At 42.4% G+C, this 23034-nt stretch overlaps 1 protein-coding gene across 1 annotated transcript in view; it reads left to right on the forward strand.

Moving 5' to 3' along the window:
• The first annotated feature begins 4016 nt into the window (after positions 1-4016).
• The window catches only part of Clns1a (chloride nucleotide-sensitive channel 1A), a 21882-nt gene continuing 2864 nt past the window's right edge, over positions 4017-23034 (forward strand). The window contains exons 1-5 of the mRNA XM_021202884.1: positions 4017-4213; positions 12977-13113; positions 18878-18976; positions 19726-19833; positions 21065-21238. Coding sequence (XP_021058543.1) covers positions 4074-4213; positions 12977-13113; positions 18878-18976; positions 19726-19833; positions 21065-21238 — 658 coding nt within the window. The 5' untranslated portion in view covers positions 4017-4073. The remainder of the gene's footprint in view (positions 4214-12976; positions 13114-18877; positions 18977-19725; positions 19834-21064; positions 21239-23034) is intronic.

Genomic DNA, 23034 nt, shown 5'->3' on the forward strand with positions numbered 1-23034 from the left:
CCTTCCAAACAGCCCTCTGGACACAACTACACTACAAATCAGCAGCATAGGCAAAGGTTTTCTGTTCCTTTTGTGTGTGAGTGTGTGTGTCTGTGTGTGTGTGTTTGTGTGTCTGTGTGTGTATGTGTCTGTGTGTCTGTGTATGTGACTGTGTGTGTGTCTGTGTGTGTGTGTGTCTGTGTGTGTGTATATATATATATAAGTTTTGTTTTAGCCAGCAAGCTAGCAGAGTTGATCAGTACTTGAAATTCTAACCTGAAACTATCAACTAACATTTAGATGAAGAAAGAATGTGAATCAAGATTTCACTTTATGGAATGAATGCTGGTTTCTGGTCTGTCATAATGTTTATGAACAATTTGAGATTTTAAAACAATCAGCTAAAAAAATGACGGTGTCATGACAGGTTTAATAGTTTTTCTTGTTTTTTTATCTTTTTAAAAATCTTTTTGTATATGGGTATTTTATCTACATGTATGCCTATTTAACGATATACACACATGGTGTACTTGGAGGTCCTAAGAGGGCAGTGGATCCCCTATACTAGACAGGTATGAGCCACCATGTAGGTGCTGGGATTAGAGCCCTTGTCATCTGAAAGATTGGCTTCTACTCTTAATTGCTAAACCGCCTTTCCAAATCACAGCCCTAACAATTTAAGAATCTTAGCTGAGCATGGGGCTAGAACTTAGCTGTCAACTTGTATCTTAGATTAAGAGACCTGAGGATGGTTCATTTTAAAAACTAAGATTTAAAGCATTAAACGGTGATCATTTAGTTGGTGTGGGATTATAATAAAACTATTTCAATGAAATTAAATGTTAGATGTTAGGACCCTTCTGGATGAGATAAATCCTTAAGTAATTCTGACAATGAGTTTAAGGTTATTCAAAATCTAAATGACAATCAGAGAAAGAGCACTAAGAGGATGTGACCTAGTATATACATCATTAGTGCATATAGTCACCTCCTATAGGAAAAGTTAGCTGGAACACCTTCCTTGTCCAGTAACTCTTGCCCATTTCAGAGCCACCTGACTCAGTTTCCATCTTTCTAGCCTAACTCCAAGAAGACTCTGCACTAACACCCGTCTGTGTCTGTGACCTGGTAGCTTTTTAACACCCGTCTGTGTCTGTGACCTGGTAGCTTTTCTATTGCCTTTGGGCCTTTTTTTTTTTTTTAAGATTTATTTATTTATTATATGTAAGTACACTGTAGCTGTCTTCAGACACTCCAGAAGAGGGATTCAGATCTTGTTATGGATGGTTATGAGCCACCATGTGGTTGCTGGGATTTGAACTCTGGACCTTCGGAAGAGCAGTCGGGTGCTCTTACCCACTGAGCCATCTCACCAGCCCCCTGGGCCTTTCTTCTTTCAGTTCTCGTCTCTGATCTCCATCCTTCTGAGTATTCTTCTTTATATAATGTTCTTCTCTGAAGCATGAAAAAGATGGGTCTGTTCCTATTTAATGTATCTTCTAATTATTTCTTGCTCGACTTTCAGGGTTTAAAATGAACAGGTCATGGAATTATTAAACTATATTTAAAAGTTATTACAAAAAAAGTCTTCTTGGAAGCCAACAGGCTCTGTGGCAACAACTGAATTCCACCGCCAGAAGCTGTTACAGAAAGCTGACACAGCAGGAGACAACAGCCCTCACACTTTGGTTCTGATTTTCTAGTGTAAGCCTATTTTGTCTGTTCTTTAACATTTTATTTTCTAGTGGGACACCTGTCGTTGTACTATGACCTCTCCAAACAAAACATTTTATTCTATTATAGGGGCCAAAAAATAACATAATAATGATTAAAACCTCATTAGAACACGTGCCTGAGTTCTAATAGTAATTCTGGTCTAGTAAGAATGGGTTTGTAAGCCTAACTCTTACTGCTACCAAAAGGTAGGAACCCTTACAACCTCTTATCTTTCCAGGGCTCCATCAGTTGTTTCCAGGTGATGGTTTACACTGGCACCCAGTGCTTGAAGGGGTCTTCCTCACAGCTAAGGTCTCTTTCTTCCCTTAGCATTGGCCTATTACAACATAAATGACTCTGAAGACTTAAGACAAATTGATGAGAAATTACTATACTGGTTCTAGCCAGGTGACATACATGGGGGCTCCATTTCTGAAACAAGCACTGTTTGTTTCACCAAATAAATGTCTTAGGGAACGTCTCAGATTAACCATTTCTCCAATCAGACTCATAGGCTACTCTTTTTTTTTTTTTTTTTTTAAAGATTTTAAAGAGGCTACTCTTCTTAAGTACAGAGGATTCAACCCAAGCTAGTCCAGCGCTCTGCAAGAACTCTATCTACTACCCTTGGAACCTACCTTGAAAACCTCTTTCTGAAATCTACAACTTAGAAAACACACCTACTCACCTACTCAACTTTTTAAACTGGAAATTTAGAAACAATATTCAACCTCTCTTCTTTGTCTATTCTTGTCTTCATCTTCACAAATTCTTCCTCTCTATCTACATCCACATGATGAGGATTTTAACCTTCAGAGAGTTCTAGAATCTTTCCTCATCCCCACCCTTACTCCACTCCCACATTCTCATTCCTGTTCAGGAGACCTGTCTCCTAGTTTCACTAACGACCAACTGGCCAAATTTTAAAACGTAACCCTTGGAACTGGAGACATGGGTCAGCTTTTGAGAATGCCAGATGCTTTTGCAGATAGGGTCACTGCGCCCAGGCAGGGTAGCTCACACCTGACTGAAACTTGAGTTTCAGGAGACCCAATGCCTGCTTCTGGAGTCTGTGGCCACCTGCAGTCACATGTACACAGAATCTATCTATCTATCTATCTATCTATCTATCTATCTATCTATCTATCTATATCTCATAAGGAAAAAGTCTAAAGATTCCTCTGTTGAGAAGATTTCAAAAAGAAAAAAAAGAGGAAGAGGAGGAGGAAAGACAAAACTCCCATCACATCCTCCATGGTATGTTACCCAACCTAAACAGCCTTATCCCCATAGATAATACAATTCTACAGCCAAAAAAGGGGGCGTCTAGAGGTCAACTGATGGAATTCCGTCCACCGACTCTAACTTGTGAGTTTAATGCCTCAGGTCCCATCTGTTAAAATGGGTAATAGAAAATGTGTTCATATTGTTTATCATAAAGAAAAAACATTAATTGAGCAAGTGTGGTGATGGATGCTCATAGTAGTACCAGTAAACTGGAGTACGGTGCAAATCGATTATGTATTGGAAGCCAGCCTAGGCTACATAAAGAAGCCCTGTCTCAAAAACCATGAAGGAATGAATCCATGAAGAAAAGAGGTAAAGTCCTTATGCTGTGTGGTCTATAGGTCTCTGTTATGGGTTTCTATTCACCAAACCTGTAGGTTTTCACTGCTCTTATTCGCTGGGACCTTGCGAGCAGAGACAGCAAGGGTTCCTAACCAGTGGCCTACCTTTCCCTCGGACAGTCTTTTGACTGTCTTGCTGCGCACTGCCCATCATTAATGTAACCTTTTGTGCTCGCGGCGTGACTCGTGGGGATGGGACGCTCGATCTCTCCGGCGACGTGGGGACTAAAAGGTCTCTCCGGCGACGTGGGGACTAAAAGGTCTGGTAAATGGCTGTGTGAACCCAAGGTGAACAGGCCTGACGAGGCGGAAGCAGGGAAGACTCGTGCACCCAGCCCGGAGACTGCTGATCTCCAGATGCGTGTGGATTTTATTTCTGTGAGTCGTCCTTCAGTGAGGGACTCCCGGGGCCTGGGCCCCTTCCCGCTTTTTGCTGGGAAAGGCTTGGTATTCCTTATACATCCTCTCTCGGGGTTTGCTGCTACGACCGTCAAGGAGAACCACAGAGAAAACACTGGGTCATTCTAAGCATCCTTAGAGGAGCGGGAAGGCGGAACCAGTGCCACGTGACAAAAGCCAGCGGGCTCGCCGCGGACCTCTGAGTTGCCTAGAACCTCCCGTCTCTATGGTCAACAGCATCCCAAGGCCCTCGCTGAGAAAGTTGTTCTTCCGGGTTACGGCTACTGCTTCCGGGGCAGCTCCCTGCGAGCCGCGGTTGCGGTTCTCGCTTCTCTCGGTTCGCGTGGGGCGATGCTTTCGCCGGCGATGAGCTTCCTCAAGAGCTTCCCGCCGCCTGGGTCGGCAGACGGGCTCCGACTGCAGCAGCCGGACACCGAGGCTGTGCTGAACGGGAAGGGGCTCGGCACCGGCACGCTTTACATCGCGGAGAGGTAGGGTTGGGGGGCGCCCCGACCGGCGCTATTGTGCGGGCAGGGTGGGACTGTCCCCATCTCGAGCTCGGCTGGCTCTGTCCCCTAGCCCGCGTTTCTCCCTAACGACCTGTGCGAACCGGCCTGTCTCCTGAAAGTCTGGCGCGTGGTCACGTTTAGTTTGGAGTCTGCAGAGCTTCGGTTAGTTTTTTTCGATGGGCCTGGCTTTCTGAATGGTCGTGTGAACTAGACGATTGCCCTGCGTGGGTTATGGAGCTCAGATTGTGACGGGCTTCGGACGTTTGGTTAATGAACTGGGATGTTCCGCTCCAAGTGTGTGTCGTGGGGCGAGGGGGGAAGGACCATCTTCGGACCCACGCAGGGCGGAGTCATAACCAGCCGAACCCGACTCCTGAATGTGCAGATCCTGGAGGGAATTCTTCTATTTCACTACCTGCAGGACTTGGTACTTTCACAATAATATAGACATGCCACTAAAATACACACTACACACACGCTCATACCCTCCTACACCCAACCCATACCTTCCTGTCCGTCCACCCGCCCTCCGTTCTCTTCCTCCCTCCTCACCCTCCTACCCCCGCTTTCTTTTCTCATTCCTTCCTGTCCTTCAGAGTCTCTGGTTTACCTTTTGCTATATTCCATTTGTTGGTCACAAAGGAAATCCTCTGCTTTTAAGAGCTCGTGTTATAACACTGGGCCTGCCTAGAAAATCCAGGGTAGCCCATTTATTTATTCCGCCGTCAGTTGATTAGTAATCTTAATTGCATTCAGAGTTCCTCTATCACGGCACTGGAAAACAAATCTCTCGGGGACCAAGATTATGCCTACTACAGAGTCCAGGATATAAACGTGTAAAAAGTTATTTGTTTAGAGAACAGTGTGGATAGTAGGGCAAAGCCTGGGTGTTTAGACACCGACTAGAAATACATATGTGGTGTGCGCAGTTTGGTTGGTATATAAGTTTGGAGTAGTCAGGAGGGAGAAAGAAAAGGGGCGGGAGGGAAGAAGTTGTAAGACTCATTATTCATTCTGTAAGTTCTATTACTCTAGAGAACCCTGACTAATACACGTGGGTAAATAAAATGGATCTTGTCAAAGTTAGGAATATATCTGTGTTCCACAACTCCACATGCAGAAGAAATTGTTGAGCTCACCAAAGATCTTACTGCTTATACCCAACAGATGTTTTCCAGTTTACAGTCTATTTCTTCCATTCCTTCTCCTAAGTTTTTTCAAAAGACTTGAAGACTCTTGAAGCATGTGTTTCTCTAAGGTCCTTTTCCTGGCCCCTCTTCTGGGCTATATAGCTTACTACAATGAGTATATAAACACCTACTCATTGATTCCAAATCTGCCTTGTGTTGCAGGATATTTGATCACACTGTAAACCCTGAGATTGTGTACTAGATAAAACCCTTTTTCTAGTTGTGGTGTGGCACAGCCTTTAGTACACACCTGTATTGCCTCTGGCTGGAATACAGACAAGGCCTTAGTACACCCCTTGAATCCCAAATAGTGAAGGTAAAGTTAGTTTGTGGAAGGAAGCACCATGATTGAAAGTGATGTCTAATTGAGTGGCAGAAAAAGTGATCAAATCCGAGAAAGATTTGACCAAATAGGATACGCCCAACCTTCGGGAGGAAAGAGGAAAGGAAAGCTACTGAAGAGCGTTCAGAGAGGAAGGAGGCAGGTTTACAGGGACGGTTGTACCGAGACAGGTTAGAGAAAAAGGAGCCAGAGGAGAAGGAAACAGAAGATCAGAACAGAGTGCTAGAGCTACTTTGATGTCAAGCAAAACAATTCAGTCAGAAGCTGAGAGAAACCAGATTGAATCAGTCAGCTTGGAGAGGAATTTGCACCAGAACAGCTGAGTTAAACCAGCCAGTTAAGAGCGCAGAAAGAACAGGAAAGGGTGAGTTTATTCAGCAGTAAGTCTAAGTCTGTAAATAGTCTAGGCCTAGATTAGATTGTATGGAGGCTAGAAGCTTCCAGGACTCAGCCTAGGTTAGCAGACAGGAATTAAAACTTCAGAGATGACAATTACTACAGGAGAATAAGAGATACTTTTATGCCCTTTGACACCACTCTCCTCAGATACAATCTCAGAAGCCCAACTACTCCTCACATCCACCAACCAAACTCATCGCCCCTCTTCATACCAAGCTTGTTTTCCTTCATATTCACTGTGTAAACACCCAGGCTTTGTCCACTATCAAAATTGCTCTCTAAATCAAGAGGGTTTTGTTTTTGTAAACACATTTACACCCTGAACTCTTGAGTAGGCATAATCCCTGCCCCTGTCTCTGTCTTTTGAGAACGGGGATTTGTTAGGATGACTTACAGGCTGTAGTAAGTCTAACATTAATCTAACAGTGGCTGGCTGGCTGTGAAGGGGAAGTCCAGGAATCCAGAGGCTGCTCTTAGTCCAAGGGGCTGGAGGTCTCAGCTGGTCTCAGTAGATGGCCTGGACTGAGTCTTCCTGACTCAGGATTGGGATTAGAAGTGGATCTTCCGACTTCAAATTAAAAACCCCATACTATTGTGCCCTCCATTTTTGAATTTTTAGTTAATTCCAGATGTAGTCAAGTTGACAACCAAGGATGGCCATCATAGCAGGGCAGTGGTGGCGCATGCCTTTAATCCCAGCACTCGGGAGGCAGAGGCAGGTGGATTTCTGAGTTTGAGGCCGGCCTGGTCTACAGAGTGAGTTCCAGGACAGCCAAGGCTACACAGAGAAACCCTCTCTTGAAAAAAAAAAAAAAAATGGCTGTCATACTATGTAAAATGGGTTTTGTTTGTTTTGGTTTTGGTTTTTTTTGTTGTTTTTTTGTTTGTTTGTTTGATTTTGGAACTCAGAAATCCACCTAGGAAGTGCTGGGATTAAAGGCATGCACCACCTCTGCTGGCTGTTTCTGTTTTTGCTTAAGACAGGTCTCTATAGTCCTGGCTTACCTGGAACTCACAGAGATCCTCCCGCCTTTGCCTCTAGAGTGCTGGGACTAAAGGTGTATGCTGCCACCACGCCCAGTGAGTCTTTCTGTAATTCTTTGGGGGAGGGGAGGCTTCTTGTGTGTGCTTTTCCTTTTTGGAAAGTTTACAGCTTAAAAGGTACAAATGGGTACAAGTGTTGTTAGTACCTTATAAAGATTCATTCATTGAGGGCTAGAGAGGTGGCTCCAAGTTGAAGGGCATTTGTTGCTCTTGCAGAGGCCTCTGGTTTGGTTCTCACATGCTGGCTCACAAAGATCCCTAACTTGACTTCTAGGTCTGCTATCCTATCTGACCTATGTGGGCACCAGGCACACCGATAGTGCACATGCATGTAGCCAAAACGTGTTTTTTATCTTAAAGAGTCATTAATAGTTAACATTTTGCCTTGTTTCTTAAGCTGTTTGAGAGTTACAGACATCTCTTAAATTCACATGTGAATATCTTAACATGTTCTTCAGAAGATACACTTTACCATATACAGAAAGTATATCTCATTTTATGATTTTGAGTTTGTTTTTTTTTTTTTTTTTTAAGATTTCTTTATTTCATTTATATGAGTACACTGTAGTTATCTTCAGCCCCTTATTTTAAGTTTTTATTGGTGGACTCTTAATGTTTTTTTAAGAAAACATTTTTGGAAATGTCCCAAATTATAGGTTACATATGTATGAATTAAGAATTAATTAAATCGGGGCCTGGACAGATGGCTCAGTGGTTAAGAGCACTGACTGCTCTTCCAGAGGTCCTGAGTTCAATTCCCAGCACCCACATGGTGGCTCACAACCATCTGTAATGGGATCTGATGCCCTCTTCTGGTGTACTGACAGCTACAGTGTACTCATATAAATAACATAAATAAATAAATCTTTAAAGAATTAATTAAATCAGCTGGGCGTGGTGGCACACGCCTTTAATCCCAGCACTGGGGAGGCAGAGGCAGGCGGATTTCTGAGTTTGAGGCCAGCCTGATCTACAAAGTGAGTTCCAGGACAGCCAGGGCTACACAGAGAAACCCTGTCTCGAAAAAAAAGAAAAGAAAAAAAAAAGAATTAATTAAATCAGCATTGCATTTCTGTCTTGTACATCTCTAGATACCCTCTTTCCTCGTTTCTTTGGTCTGATCATCCTTTGTAGTTTTTGTTGTTGTTGTTGTTGTTGTTGTTGTTGTTTTGGTTTTTTCTCACTTGGCATTTCCAAGTCATGAGATTCAATAACTGGCACTTTCTCCAAATTTATGACAACTGGTGACTAGCATTCAGGTCAATGGCAGTGTGTGTGTGTTCTAATTAAAAGAAGTAGGGTACTTAGGTGAAATGGTGAAAACCAGTATATTTTGGTTCAGGACATGCATGTATTTTACACATGCATACACGGCATATATAGAAATGCTCTTTAGGAGTTTTTCATCTGAGGAAATGAAGGAGAATGTGGAAAGACCCAAAGCTGGAACAGGTAAGAGCACGCCCATGGACTTGGCAGTACTACATTGTAGCCTTTGGGGAAGCTTTTAGGATGGAAGCCAGAAGAGAACAGTATAGAATTTGTCACTAAGGAAATAGCTTGTGTGTGCCTTTAGAGACACACAACTCCTGGTCTTAGTTTGAGTTGAAAGGCTGTTTTGTTTTCGGGTTTATTTTATTCCATGTGTATGGATGTTTTGCCTGCATATATGTAGGTGCACCACATGGATGCCTTGCACTCCAAGAGGTCGGAAGAGGGCAGTGGATGCTCTGGTCTTAAAGCTGTGTGCACCTATATATATAGATACTGAGGCTGGACTGTGGTCCCCTGCCAAGAGCAGCAAGTGCTTGTGAGCACTCATCTCCCCAGACCCAGAGCTTAGTTTTTATAATAAGTTGAGTTCTTATCCAAGTAAGGAAGATTAAAAGGCATAAGTAGTTCAAAAGAAGTCATTTAAGACTGGTAAACTTTGTACTTAAATTAAAAATGGGTACTTTGAGCTTAGAAACAATGCTTTTTACATATCATTCTCAAAACAATGTTAAACCAGTTAAGCCAACAGAGATTCCTTTCCCTGCCTGTGCTGCTTTATTTAACACTTTCCCAGTCATAAAAGACACTGATTGCACTTATTCCCAAATCTCGGGTTTGACCAAACATGACTTGTCTGTGTTCACTGCACTCCTAGTCCTTGTCCTTGCATTTATGACTCATGTCGCTTTGGCTTTGGTTTTTATGACTGGTCATAGATAATTACATATTTTTGTTTTGAAGTGCTTTATGTGAGAAGAGACTTAAAAATAGAGCCTAAAGTCAAGTAAGTATTGCTCCAAGTACCAGACTGGTTTCCCTTAGTTCCTCTGAGCCACAGGGACGTTGTTGAGACAGCATGCTGGCGTCCTGAGGGCCTACAGCATGATTTCAGCCTTTAAACGAAAGGCACTGATTCTCTGTAGATGCCAGCCTTTTTGACTGCCCAGGTTTTGTGGCTTTGAATATTGAAATTATTTTGGACTTCACTTTTTGGGGTGTTCTATTCTAAATTGTGGTCCTATCAAGAGATTTTGGAGGTGAGAAAGGAAGCAGTTTGATTGGGCTATTCTTAGTATCAATGAGCACTGTTTCATCCCCACACTGAGAGGAACTAGATGGGAAAGGTGCGTGCAGCACACACTTCCTCACGTAAGAAACGCATTGCTTTAGAAGCTGGGATGATGAAGTAATTCCTTAGACTGCTGTCATTTTGCTATTTAAAGTTTATTGCCTTAGCCTCCTTTTTTATTCTAAATAAGCCTAGTGAGTAAAATTCTTTCCAATAACTGCATCTTTTCTTGCTTTTATTGTTTAAGTATACCATTAAATCATAACTAGAAGCAGGTGATACCCACCTTTAATCCTGCCACTCAGGAGGCAGAGGCAAGTGGATCTCTGAGTTTGAGGCCAGCTAGGGCTACACAGAGAAACCCTGTTTCAAAATCATCATCATCGTTGTCATAGTTTACAGAGTTGTGCTTCACCACCACAGTCTAACATACACCTTTCGGTGGTGCTTTCGCTGAGGATTGGGTTATACCGTTAGACATTGATTCCTTGCTGGTGGTCAGTTCCTGAGGCATAGAATTTAGTGTCCTCTTAAACTGACCATGAATAGTTTTAGAATGCTACTCTATCACTGTTTCTCCTCTTGGCTCTCCAGTTGTATAGTTGTGTTGTGTTGTGTTTGTTTTGTTGTTGTTTTAGACAGGGTCTTGTGATGTAGCATTGATTGACTTGGAACTGCTATGCAGACCAGGCTGGGTTTGAACTCACAGAGATCTGCCTGCCTCTGCCTTCCAAATGATGGGATTAAAAGTATATGTCACCACCTGGGGTTTTGTTGTTGTTGTTGTTTGTTTTTTGTTTTGAGACTGTCTATAGACCAGACTGTCTATAGACCAGACTGTCCTGGGCTTTATTATGTGAATTCCATATCAGTCTTGAACTTACAGCAGTTGTCCTAACTCAGCCTCTGGGGAGCTCATATTATAGTTGTGAGCTCTATATAGAGCTGACTTTCTATACTCTAGGAAGCAGGATGAAGCTGGGCGTGGGGTCACAGGCTTGGAATGCCAGCACTTGCATTTAGGATGTGGAGTCAGGAAAAGCAAGAAGAGTACCAAGAGGCTGTGGCTGTGGCCTGTTATGGTAAAGCACAACTTTAATCCAGCACTGGAGGCAGAGGCAGGCTGATCTCAGTGAGTTCCAGGACAGCCAGAGCTATGTTGAGAGACACTGGCTCAAAGGAAAAAAATTCATGGCCAACCTGGGTAGTTGAGGCCAACATGGACTAAGTATTGAAACTGTCTCAAAATAAGAGGGAATAGGGAGATGGGGGCTGGGAGAGAGGAAGGAGGAGAAGAAAGTGGAGAGGATATAGAATATGCATGTGTTCTGCAGAGCCACACCCCCGTTCCCTTCTATGCTTAAAGTCCATTAGTGTATAGTAGTTGTATAAAAAATAATGACTTTCAGCCGGGCGTGGTGGCGCACGCCTTTAATCCCAGCACTCGGGAGGCAGAGGCAGGAGGATTTCTGAGTTCGAGGCCAGCCTGGTCTACAAAGTGAGTTCCAGGACAGCCAGGGCTATACAGAGAAACCCTGTCTCGAAAAAAAAAAGAAAAAGAAAAAAAAATGACTTTTATTGTGACATTCCTCTTTAAAATCACATTTATTTTACATATCTGAGTTCACTGTCACTCTCTTCAAACACACCAGAAGAGGGCATCAAATCCCGTTACAGGTGACCGTGAGCCGCCATGTGGTTGCTGGGAATTGGACTTAGGGCCTCTGGGAGAGCAACCAGTGTCCTTAACTGCTGAGCCTAAAATAACATTATTTATTGACATGATTTACATAGTACAACTTGCCCATTTTACTCATAGAAGTTGATGATTTTCACCATGCATTCATATCTACACTCAATTTTAGAACATTTTGTCATTGTCCCCCCCCCCCCAAACCAACCCAGTGCTCATTAGTAGTCATTTCCTTTTTCTTTTCAGCCCTGAAAATATTTTGTGGCTTCTTTAGGCTCTTGCCCCCTGCCAAGGTGTTTTCACTGGCTTTTCTGTTAAAAAAAAAAAAAAAGTTCATGTTGGGGAATATTCCCAGTAAAAATTAGGCATTACCTGTCAAAATGCAGCATCCTGGGTTTGGCGATGTGTTTCCTTTGTTATACCAATAAAATATTGTGTTTGTGCACTTTAAGGTGAGAGTATTTTGTGTTGTGTTTTTTCTTTTTCTTTTATTTGCATGGTGTTTTACCTGCATGTATGTCTGTGTATCACCTTTGTCTCTGGTGCCTAAGGAGGCCAGAAGAGGGTGTCAGATCTTTTGCACTTAGAGTTACACATCTTTGTGAGCTGCCATGTGGGTGCTTGGAATCTAACTTGGGTCTTTTGGAAGTGCTCTTAACACTGAGCCATGTCTCCAGCCCCTGTGGCTTTTCCTTAAAGCTGGTAATAAGTGGGAACTCTACCTTGTCTCCTAAGGAAATAGTTATTTTTTGTAATTATAATTGTAACCTCAGCTGTTTTGTGTGTACAAAATTTAATGTATGATGAGTAGAAAGGTTGATTACCAGATATCAGTGCTTGCTTACCTACTGAGAACTGTGCTGACATTCTTGAAGAATGTTAAATGAAGTGATGGAAGTAGCAGACCGACAGACATGCTCTATTAACATACATATGCTAGTGTGTGATGCTGAGCTGTAGTTTGAAACAGAAGAGGCCCCTGTGGATAAGAGGGCTGATGGAGTTATTTAGAACTTGTCTAGATGAAAAGATCTGCACAGCAAAGAGGCTAACTGAAGACATTCTAAACAGGGGTACCCGTAGAAGACAGACACACACACAAGTGAGGGCCAGAAGCTCTTAAGAGCACGAGCTGCTGCTTTGGAAGACCAGAGCTAGATGCCAGTAACCACACTGGAGCTCACAGCCTCCTACCACTCGAGTTCCAGCGGTCTGATGCTCTCCTCTGGCCTCTGCCAGTACACACGTGTGCACATAGAGGAAAAATAAACACAGGTGACCTGAAATAGCCTGCCTCTCAAATTGTTTGAATTTATATCTAGAGGAAAAGAAACCATAGAAGAGAAAATTCAGTTCTTGTTACAAAATTTTCTTATTTTAGGAATATTTCTAATATTGTTAATAAACTTAAATTTCTATACATAAAACTGTCCGGGTTGAACCTTTATAAACTTTGGAATATTAGATTAGGATTTAATTTCTAAAACTAATCTGCCTAAAACATGTTTTTCAGCCGCCTGTCCTGGTTGGATGGTTCAGGATTAGGATTCTCACTGGAATACCCCACCATTAGTCTACATGCAGTGTCAAGGGATCCAAACGCTTATCCTCAAGAGCATTTGTATGTTATGGTGAACGCCAAGCTCGGAGGTATGTATGTCTAACTCAGTCTGGTGCTTCCTCTGGTAGCGGCGTGTACTTTAAGGGCAGTGTTTGTTTGTTTGTTTGAGATGAGGTCTTCAGGTTGCTCAGGTTGGCCCTGACCTCCCGGGCTTGATCCTCCCAGATGTTGACACTTCAGGTGTGTGCATGCTGCTATCTAAAAAGCAATCTTTGGTGATACTCAGTGTAAAACTTAAGCCATTGGTCCACATTGGATAATAGTGTATTAAGCTGAAGTAATTATCTAAAATAATTTGACCACTTGAATTTCTTCTAATGGGCATTGGCTTTCTATGTATCTGCATATATGTACACTTAGAAGTCTTCTGTTAATACGGTTATCTTCCTATTTTTTAACTGCCTATTCCTTCTTCTAAAGGCATTTCGGAGATGTGAACCAGTATATTCTGTCTTTCCAAAAATTTATGATAGATTATATTTATTTATTTATTTTATTTTAGATATGTGTATTTGGGCAAGGGTTGTTGACTGCATTTATGTCTGTGTACTTCTGCGTGTGTGACTGAGGCCAGAAGAGGGTGACAGTCCTCTATAACTGGAGTTACAGACTATATGCATGTTTCTGTGTGTGAATATATGCTACGTGTGTGGATGCCTGCAGAGGACAGAAGAGGATTGGATTACTTGGAGCTTGAGTTACTTCAAAAACAGAATTTCTAGAGCAGCTTATTAGCGACTTTTCTGTTGCTGTGCCAGAGCACCATGACAAACAACTAAAGAAAAAGGTGTTCCAGGGGCTCGAGGCAGTGATGGCAGAGCAGGGCATGCGGCAGAGACAGTCCCTACAACTGAGGACCAAGGATACAAGCATAGGAGCTTATGACGGCCATTCTCATTCAAACCGCCACAAGCAACGAGCACTCTTAACCACTGAGTTGTGTCTCTGGGCCCAGAATTGTTTTTATTTTGTTGCAGTAATGGTTCTCAGTGGTGGCAGGGAGAATTTAATGTATTTTCACTCATTCCTTTATATGCTGCCATTGGTCGGTGAGATTTTCATTGGAGGAGGAGGGGGTGGGTGCTGCTGGCATCTAAGGGATGCCAGATTCCCTGCAGTAAAAATGGTGCAGTACAAATGTCAGTGGTGCCATGGTTCAGAAGTCCGCATTACACGGTTTCCAAGTTTTACTGTTCATGAAAATATAACAAAGTTAATTTTAAGATAATGGGTAGCTTTTGTTCCTGACACCATTAAGTTGGGTTTTCATTTGGTTCCAGCTCTAATTATTTATATTTAGTTGTGAACACTAGTTACTAATTTTTAGAACTCTGGCAAGTCATGCCTTATTAAGTGATACTGACTGACCCAGCTATCCAAAGAAATCATTAAAAGTTCCTCAGACCTTGGAGTGTAGCATGATTTCTTACTGAGGTATTAAGCACAAAGGTCACGGACTTGACAGAAAGAAGAAAGGTTTGTTTGTTTGTTTGTTTGTTTGTTTGTTTTGTTCACAATTTCAGAGATATTTCAGTCCATCGTGGTGAAGAACATGCAACATGGTAGCAGGTGTGTGGGCAGCAGCTGTCCACTTGGCAGAGGACCAGGGTGCAGGATGCATGGGTGGAACCTTCAAAGGCCTGCCTGTGGCAGCAAGTGTTCAAAACATGAGTCTCTGGAGACATTTTAGAATCCAACCATAACACTAAGTAAATTCAACTGTGATTTTTTTTATAACTGCTAGTTAGCGTACTATTGCTGTGACAAGAGAGCTTAGATAATCAATTTAGTAAGAGCTTTATTTTGGCTTATGAGTCACAAATCTTGGCTTATTTTCATCTGGTTTCCAAACAGGTTTCTTTGGACCTGTGTTGGCACAGCGTATCATAGCCAGAGCACATGGTTGAGGAGGGTTTTTTGTTGTTGTGTTGTTGTTGTTGTTGTTGTTGTTGTTTGTTGTTTTTGTTTTTTGTTTTTTTTTCGAGACAGGGTTTCTCTGTATAGCCCTGGCTGTCCTGGAACTCACTTTGTAGACCAGGCTGGCCTCGAACTCAGTTGAGGAGATTTTAAGGTAACAAATAGAAGCATTATGACAGCCAGGAAGCAAAACTTAGAGGGCCCCATTCCCCTTGAGGATAACCTCCACATGCCCTCACTTCCTAAAGATTCTAACTCCCACTAGCACCACAGACTGGCGACACTCAAGATACCAACCATAGCTAAGATAATTATTAGGTGGTATCTGAAATAGAAAACTTTTAAAGTATTCTTGTCAATTCCAAATGCTGATGGGTTGGAGCTAAAGGTGTGACTCAGAGGTATACTTTGTTCAAGCATCTGAATTCAAACTCCAAAACCAAAATAGATGCTGCTGCAGAATGCCCTAAAGCTTGTCTGGCATTGGCACTGAGCAAAGGTACTAGTTTGTCCAGCCCACAAAAATCTAGTGAGGCGGGGCTTCAGTAACAGTAGGTACAAGGACCAAGCCCCCATAAGGAAGCAGTGCCTTATATGCCAGGCAAGTCACTTTCTTAGGAGTCTCAGTTTTCTTACAGAACTAAATCACTAGAGGATTATGTTAGTCTCACTTTCCACATGACTTCATCGCTGAAAGATTCTTCTAACTCCCTGTAGCACCACTGGGTGGTGAGTGAACCTTTAACATGTGGTAAGGTTATAGTCACTTGGAAGCCCTGAGTGCTGCTGTTCATTGTTTATGCTGATGCTTAAACCCAGGGAGGGCCTCGTGTACTGGATGGGGTTGTACCTGGCAGTACCAATAGTTTCCTACAGTTCTTTCCATCCATGGCCTTAAAGGAGGTTCCTGAGACTATAAGAAATTGTTAATAGTGATAATTTCCAGAATATAGATGGCTCAGTGGGTTCAGTTCAGCATACCCATGAAGATCTGGGGTCGGGTTCTCAGTACCCACATTAAAACTGCACCTTTTGCCCGAGCATTGCAGGAACATAGATAGGCAGACCCCAAGGACCAGCCATTCTCACCAAAACAGTGAGCTCCAGGTTCAGTGAGAGACCCTGTCTCCAAAACAAAACAAAACAAAACAAAAAGATCAGAGGCCTAGGTGCAACTTAGGGCACTTATATACCCGTATACAAGCAAGCATGCCAGTCATACCTCCTCACCTGCCCCCTCCCCTCTCTCTCTTTCTCCCACCCCCACACCAGTGGCTATTTATTTCTGGGAAAAGGATTTAGACACTAGGCACTATCCTCTGCACTTTGAATTATTGTTAATCTTGGGCTGTGTTATTCTTACACAATTACTACTGTACTGTAGTTACAATTACTACTGTACTTGTAGGATGGTGACACATTTTTTTAAAAATGCATTGGCAAAGTTTGGAGCTTGTGACTAATTCAGTGATTTAGAATTTTCCAGTATGTGTATTATTCTGCTTGATCACTAAAGATACATATATTAAATAATGTGCCATTGGAAACAGCACAGAAAATGAACTATGAAATTTGTTACTTAAAGGTATTCTCGGTGGCACAGTTTTTTTCTTTTGCTTGTCTGTCTTCATGCTCCTCTACACTGACCTTGTATTAAATAAGTGCTGCATTAGTGGATGCCCCCGCTTACCTTGTTAGCCTCACTGGATGGAGAATGCCCAGGGTAAAGTGTACTTCTGTGTATCTGTGAGGGTTTCCAGGGGCAGCTCACTCAGGGAGTTGAGGGGAGGAAGCCCCAAATGTGGATAGCGCCATCTGTAGCTGGTGCCCAGAGGGAAGGAAAGGAGGAGGCAGCAGCTGCAGTGTGGGCACTCCGACTTTCCCTCCCCTGCTCCTCTCCCCTAGTCCTTTCCTACGCCCTGCTTCCTGGTTGCATGAGGAGAGCGGCTCCTTCCCCTCACCCCTCCACCATGACTCAGTTCCCTAACAGTGGAGCCTGCTGCCCCTGTCAGCCTCTGACACCAGGAGACAAATCAGTTCTCCTTGTGTGATTGCTCAGCTCGGGGTTACAGGGAAGACTGACACACCTCTGCACGTAGATTTATACATTAACAAATGTCACTCCATTTTTGCTTCATATGCATGGTTGGTTAAAGGTTTTTTTTTAATGGTACCTTTAAATGTAAAATTTTACTTTTTTCTTCTTTGCCGTAGCTAAAGACTGAATCCAGGGCTGTGAACATGCTTGGTGCATGCAATCTGCCACTGAGTTGCATCCTAGCCCATCCCAGCTCATGTGTATCTTATCCAGCCCAGTTTGTGTTTATATTAGTGTGTGCAGTACATGTGGGTACATATGGATTTGGTTCTTTCCGCCTTTCGATGGCTCTGGGGATTGAACAGTGGTGTTGGGCATATGCAGCAAGTGCTTTACCTGCTGAGCCCCCTCACCAGCCCGTAATTTGTATTTTAAGATTGCTAATTTCAGCAAACATGTTCATTTTGTGGCGTCAGTTTTATTGATCTATTTTTTAACTATGTAGTGATTCAAACATAGAAAATATATATTCTATTTAGTATTCAGTATAAGTTCTATTACTTTTCCCAGATACTATAAGTTTTTAAGGGAAATTAACTGAATATTGTTAAAAGCTGCCCTTTTTTGAGGTGGAGGGGTGTCTCTCTGTATCCTGGCAGTCACTGTAGAGATAACACTGGTCTTGAACTCATAAAGATCTACCTGGCTGGAATTATAGATGTGTGCCACTATGCCCAATTCGAAAGCTGTTTTGTGGGGCTCCCCATTTCATCCTCTACTCCCTGACTCAAACAATACTGTAAAGGTAGCGTGTGTCCTTCCCGTATATGCTTTGTTTTGGTTTTTATTATTATTTCATGTATGTGAATGTTACGCCTGGTACCTGTCAAGGTCAGAAAGAGGCGGGTAGATCTCCTGACACTGGAGTTACGGACAGTTACGAGCTCCGGTGTGAGTGTCAGGAATTGAATCTGGGTTCTCTGCGAGAGTAACAAGTGCTCTAACCACTGAGCCAGCTCTCTGGCCCTTCTTTTAATCCTCACTGAATTATGTATATGCCTCCACCCGACATAATGGTTTTATGTTTAAAATTTTAATGTAAATGATACTGTATATTCTGCAACTAGCTTTTTCATTTAGTTCTTTTTTTAAATGTATCTGTCGATATATTTATATAATCAGTTTTCCAATGCAAAGACTTGAACCCAAGAGTTCCTGTGCAAAGTCACTACCACTAAGCCACTATTTTCAGCCCCTGTTCTCCTTGAACATTTTGTTTTATCTACAAACTCTTCGTTTATCTGAAATGTCTCAGTGCTCTTAGTGCAGTGCTCTCGGAGCGCTACAAGTGTGTTCCTGCTGAGCACCTTCTCCAGCTCTGAAATAACCACCAATAAAAATTGAATTGAATATTTAGATATACCAGTAAATATCTAGCCTGTTTGCTATATTTTTTGTGTATATATATTTGCTTCTCCTTCGCAAGTACAGCAAGTATTTCAGGATCTAGCTACCAGTATTGTTTAATTTGAGTCAGTATTGCCAGGATCTAGCTTCAGGGTCTTTATTACTTTTTTATTTAAAAGTTTCTATTCCTTGAGACGGAGAGTCAGACCAGCAGTTAAGAGCTCCTGCTGCTCTTTGAGACCAGAGTTAGGTTTCCAGGACCCACGTTAGGTGACTCTCAGTGCTTCTAACTCTGGCTCCAGGGGACTTAATGTCCTCTTGTGGTTCTCGCATGTGCTCTGTACATAAAAGCTTATACAGGCACGCAGAAGTAAAGCCTTAAAAAACAAAACCTTTAATGTCTAAAAAGCTTACTTTTATTTCTCTTATAGAAGAATCAAAAGAGCCTCTCTCCGACGAAGATGAGGAAGACAATGATGATGTCGAACCCATTTCTGAATTTAGATTTGTGCCCAGTGATAAGTCAGCATGTGAGTATTGTGTGACACTGATCTTTCTCTGCGTGCTCCCTTCTCCCACTGGCACACACACCTCACCTTCATTACGGTTACCTCCATTCTATTGCTTTATCTCCTTAAAGTCATTGAGCAGGTACTTACTACCGTCACAGGTTGTGAATAATAAAGAAAAAATACTGTGAACAGTGTGGTACCTGGTGCGTTTTGTGCACGGAGATTCTGGTCAGTCTTATTGGTTGATGTTGCTGACTCGGTGCAACTGCAGGAAGCTCTTTCAGAGTGAAGATGTGGAGACTGGAAAGTATGTCATGTGCAGAGGCTTTATCCTAATTAGCACTGTGACCGACAACTCTGACCTTTTTTTCTCCTGCCCTGCCCTGCCTGGCCTTTTTTTTTTTTTTTTAGATTTATTTATTTGTGTATTTATCATTTATTTTATATATGTGAGTGTACTGTAGCTGCACAGATGGTTGTGAGCCACCATGTGGTTGCTGGGATTTGAACTCTGGCCTTTTTTCTTAAATCCAACCACCCATAAAGAGATCTCATAATGTCTTAAACTCTTACTTTGTGACTTTTTCATTGTCTCAAATACTTTTCATGATCAATTTCTATTTGAATTTTGCAGATTTATGAATATAGTTATCCTATAAACCTGTCTGCTTTTAATTTTTTAAACTGGTTTATTGCAGTGGTTATATTTATTCTAAAATTCTGTGGTGCACTGGAAAAAGTATTAGTTACAGTTTAATGTCTTTCAGTGGAGGCGATGTTCACAGCAATGTGTGAGTGCCAGGCCTTGCATCCAGACCCTGAGGATGAAGACTCGGACGACTATGATGGAGAGGAATATGACGTGGAAGCACACGGTCAGTGTCTCGGGCCTCGCGGTGGCTTTCCTGTTTCATTTTAAGCATGTAGTTGTGCTAAGGGCATAAAATTTTACTTTCTTGTAACTCTATAAAGTAACCCATGTAAGATGGCATAAATAAAGGGAACGATCTGTTAGCGTACTGTGCCTAGGCCCTTTCAGCAGATAGATTGGGGGAATGAATGGATTTCTCAAGCTCAAATAAGAATAAGATATTAGGGGTAGGGATGGATAATAGAAACAAGTGGGACAGAAAAGGATCTCTAGAAAGTGGGTGGTCAAGAGCACACCTCAGGCTGAGCTGGCTGCCCCACCCTCCCCACTGAGAGCTCTGTTCATATAGACCTCTTTAAAGTTGTATTTAATGTGTTTATTTTACATGTATGAGTGTGTTGCCTGGATTCATATATGTGCACAGCATTGTGCCTGGTGCCCTCAGAGGCCAGAAAAGGATTTTAGAACCCCCTGAGCTAGAATTCTGGTGTGCACTGCTAGCTGGGTGCTGGGAACCAAACTCCAGTGCCCTGCACCCACTCTCTCTAGAGTTCTCTTGCTCTCGCACTTTAATTTCCTTTTCCCTAGAACCATTCTTCATTTATTTACAGTTATTTCCCCTTTCCTCCCCAGACAGGGATGGGCTCACTTGCCTGATAGTCTGCAGCCTCAGGCACAAATGGTTCCTTTTGCACTAATCTGGGTATCTAAAGTTCTTTCCTATATACGAATCCAGTTCCTGGCCTTAAGACTACCCATTTCTGGGATTATTCTTCATATACACAAATATGTTCTCATTTCTTAGAGATTTTAAAAGTGGTTTTATGTTTTATTCTTTATATATATACATATTAAGATTTTCTGATTTTTTTAAAAAGGAGCATATGTTAATTCAAAATTCTTTTAGTATCAAATTTTGTGTTCACTTATAAAATTCCTACCTTGGAATAATAAAGGATTCACTAATTTGAAAAATACCCTCTTTTCCTTCTGATCCCCTAGAAAGTCTGTTCTCTGGGAACTACTATGTTCTAGTTTATTATCTTTTGAATGTTTTCTCATTCTAGTAGGTAGGGACTCTTTTGTCTTGTCTTTTTAGAACTCTTAATAATGACCCTATCAATAAACACTGGAAGTTTTTGAAAGCCTATACCTCTCCAGCAAATACATTATTTATTATCCATTTTCTTTCCTACTGTTGAATAAAATAATTTAAAAGTGTTCTGTTTGTTTAGAACAAGGACAAGGGGACATCCCTACATTTTATACTTATGAAGAAGGACTATCCCATTTAACAGCGGAAGGGCAAGCCACGTTGGAGAGATTAGAAGGGATGCTTTCTCAGTCTGTGAGCAGCCAATATAATATGGCAGGCGTCCGAACAGAAGATTCAGTAAGAAACTATGAAGGTGAGTGTTCTTTCTCTTCAGACTGGGAAATCTTAAAGTAGCCAAGTTTTCTCTCAGAAGCCAGGAGACTGCAGTCATTGCTCCAGACTCTCTTACATAGTTTTGGCTCTGAAGGAGTGACATGTGGCAGTCCTGTGCTTTCTAACCCCGAACTGATTGTGTGCCACACCTGGATTTAAAGCACATCTCTAAATATTTACTCTTTTGGTGTGAGGGCAGGGTGTTTTCTTAGAGACAGGGATTCTCTGTGTAGCTTCAGGCTGTCCTGGAACTCACTCTGTAGACCAGGCAGGCCTCGAACTCAGAGATCCACCTGCCTCCGCCTTCCTACTACTGAGATTAAAGGTGTGCGTTCCCCCCCCCCCATATGTGCTCATGTAATTCCTTTTAAAACTCTGCTGGGTTGATTCATGATCAAATTTTACACATTAGACAGCTAAAGCAAGAAGGATTAAATTGCTTGAGGTCAAACAGCTGATAAGTGGCAAGAGGATTGAATGAACCATTGTATAAAAAATAATATGCCTACCACTGTCATAAACACCTCTTGCATTTTATATGTGTTTAATATAGATTAGTATTTTATGCCCTGGTAACATGGTAACACTTGGGAGTTTTGTTGTTGTTGTTGTTGTTTGGTTGGTTGGTTGGGGTTTTGAGGTTTTGGTTTGGTTTGGTTGGGTTTTTTTGTTTGTTTGTTTTTTTGGTTTTCGAGACAGGATTTCTCTGTGTAGCCCTGGCTGTCCTGGAACTCACTCTGTAGACCAGGCTGGCCTGGAACTCAGAAATCTGCCTGCCTCTGCCTCCCAAGTGCTGGGATTAAAGGCGTGCGCCACCCCTGCCGGGCTGGTAACACTTGTTTTTAATGACTACAGAACATTCATGAAGTGGCTTTAGTGTGTCTGATGTTGGTCCACTCTCACTTCTCTCGTGATGCTGTGATCTCCATGCATACTGCATACTGACCTGGGTTCCTGGAGTTCTGGGATATTGGCAAGGATGGGAATGCGGGGCAGGGATTGTATCTTACTGTATTGCCCATGCTAGACACAGACCAGTAAACTCAAGTAATTATCCTTCCTAGCATGCCTTATTCACACGTCCAGGGGGCTTCTGACAGAGGTTTGTGGCAGGTGACGAGTTGGGAGAGGGTCAGGAGTGAGAAAGTAAAGAAAACAGTTGTAGATGTTTCTTCTAGAGCACCTGTTTTTCTGTCCTCCCCTCATACCTTTTTTAAAACTTTAAAAACATGCATGGGTGTTTGCCTGCAAGGATGTCTGTGCTCTATTTGCATGATTGGTGCCCTTGGAAGCTGGACAAGGGTGTCAGACCTCCTGGAATTTAAATTGTAGACAGTTGTGATCTGCCATGTAGGTGCTGGGAATCAAACCTGGGTCCTGTGAAAGGTAGCCAGTGTGCGTATTCTTACCTGCTGAACTGTTCTTCAGCCTTCATCCCACACTGTTTTAGTGAGGTTATGGTAATAGGAAGATAAAATTTGTTGCTCTCTTTTGTTTTGTTTTCCTACTCTGTGGCTTAGGGTTTTTGGGTGTATTACAAAATCCCTTTAAATAACGTCTTAACGGTAAATATATCACACAGTTCTGTGAAGAGCAAACAGTTGGTGCTTAGTGCACTCGAAAATTCCTGGGAGCCGGGCGTGGGGGCGCACGCCTTTAATCCCAGCACTCGGGAGCCAGAGGCAGGCGGATTTCTGAGTTCGAGGCCAGCCTGGTCTACAAAGTGAGTTCCAGGACAGCCAGGGCTACACAGAAACCCTGTCTCCAAAACAAAAA

Source organism: Mus pahari, chromosome 1 (genome assembly GCF_900095145.1).
Source record: "Mus pahari chromosome 1, PAHARI_EIJ_v1.1, whole genome shotgun sequence".
Classification (NCBI taxonomy): Eukaryota; Metazoa; Chordata; class Mammalia; order Rodentia; family Muridae; genus Mus; species Mus pahari.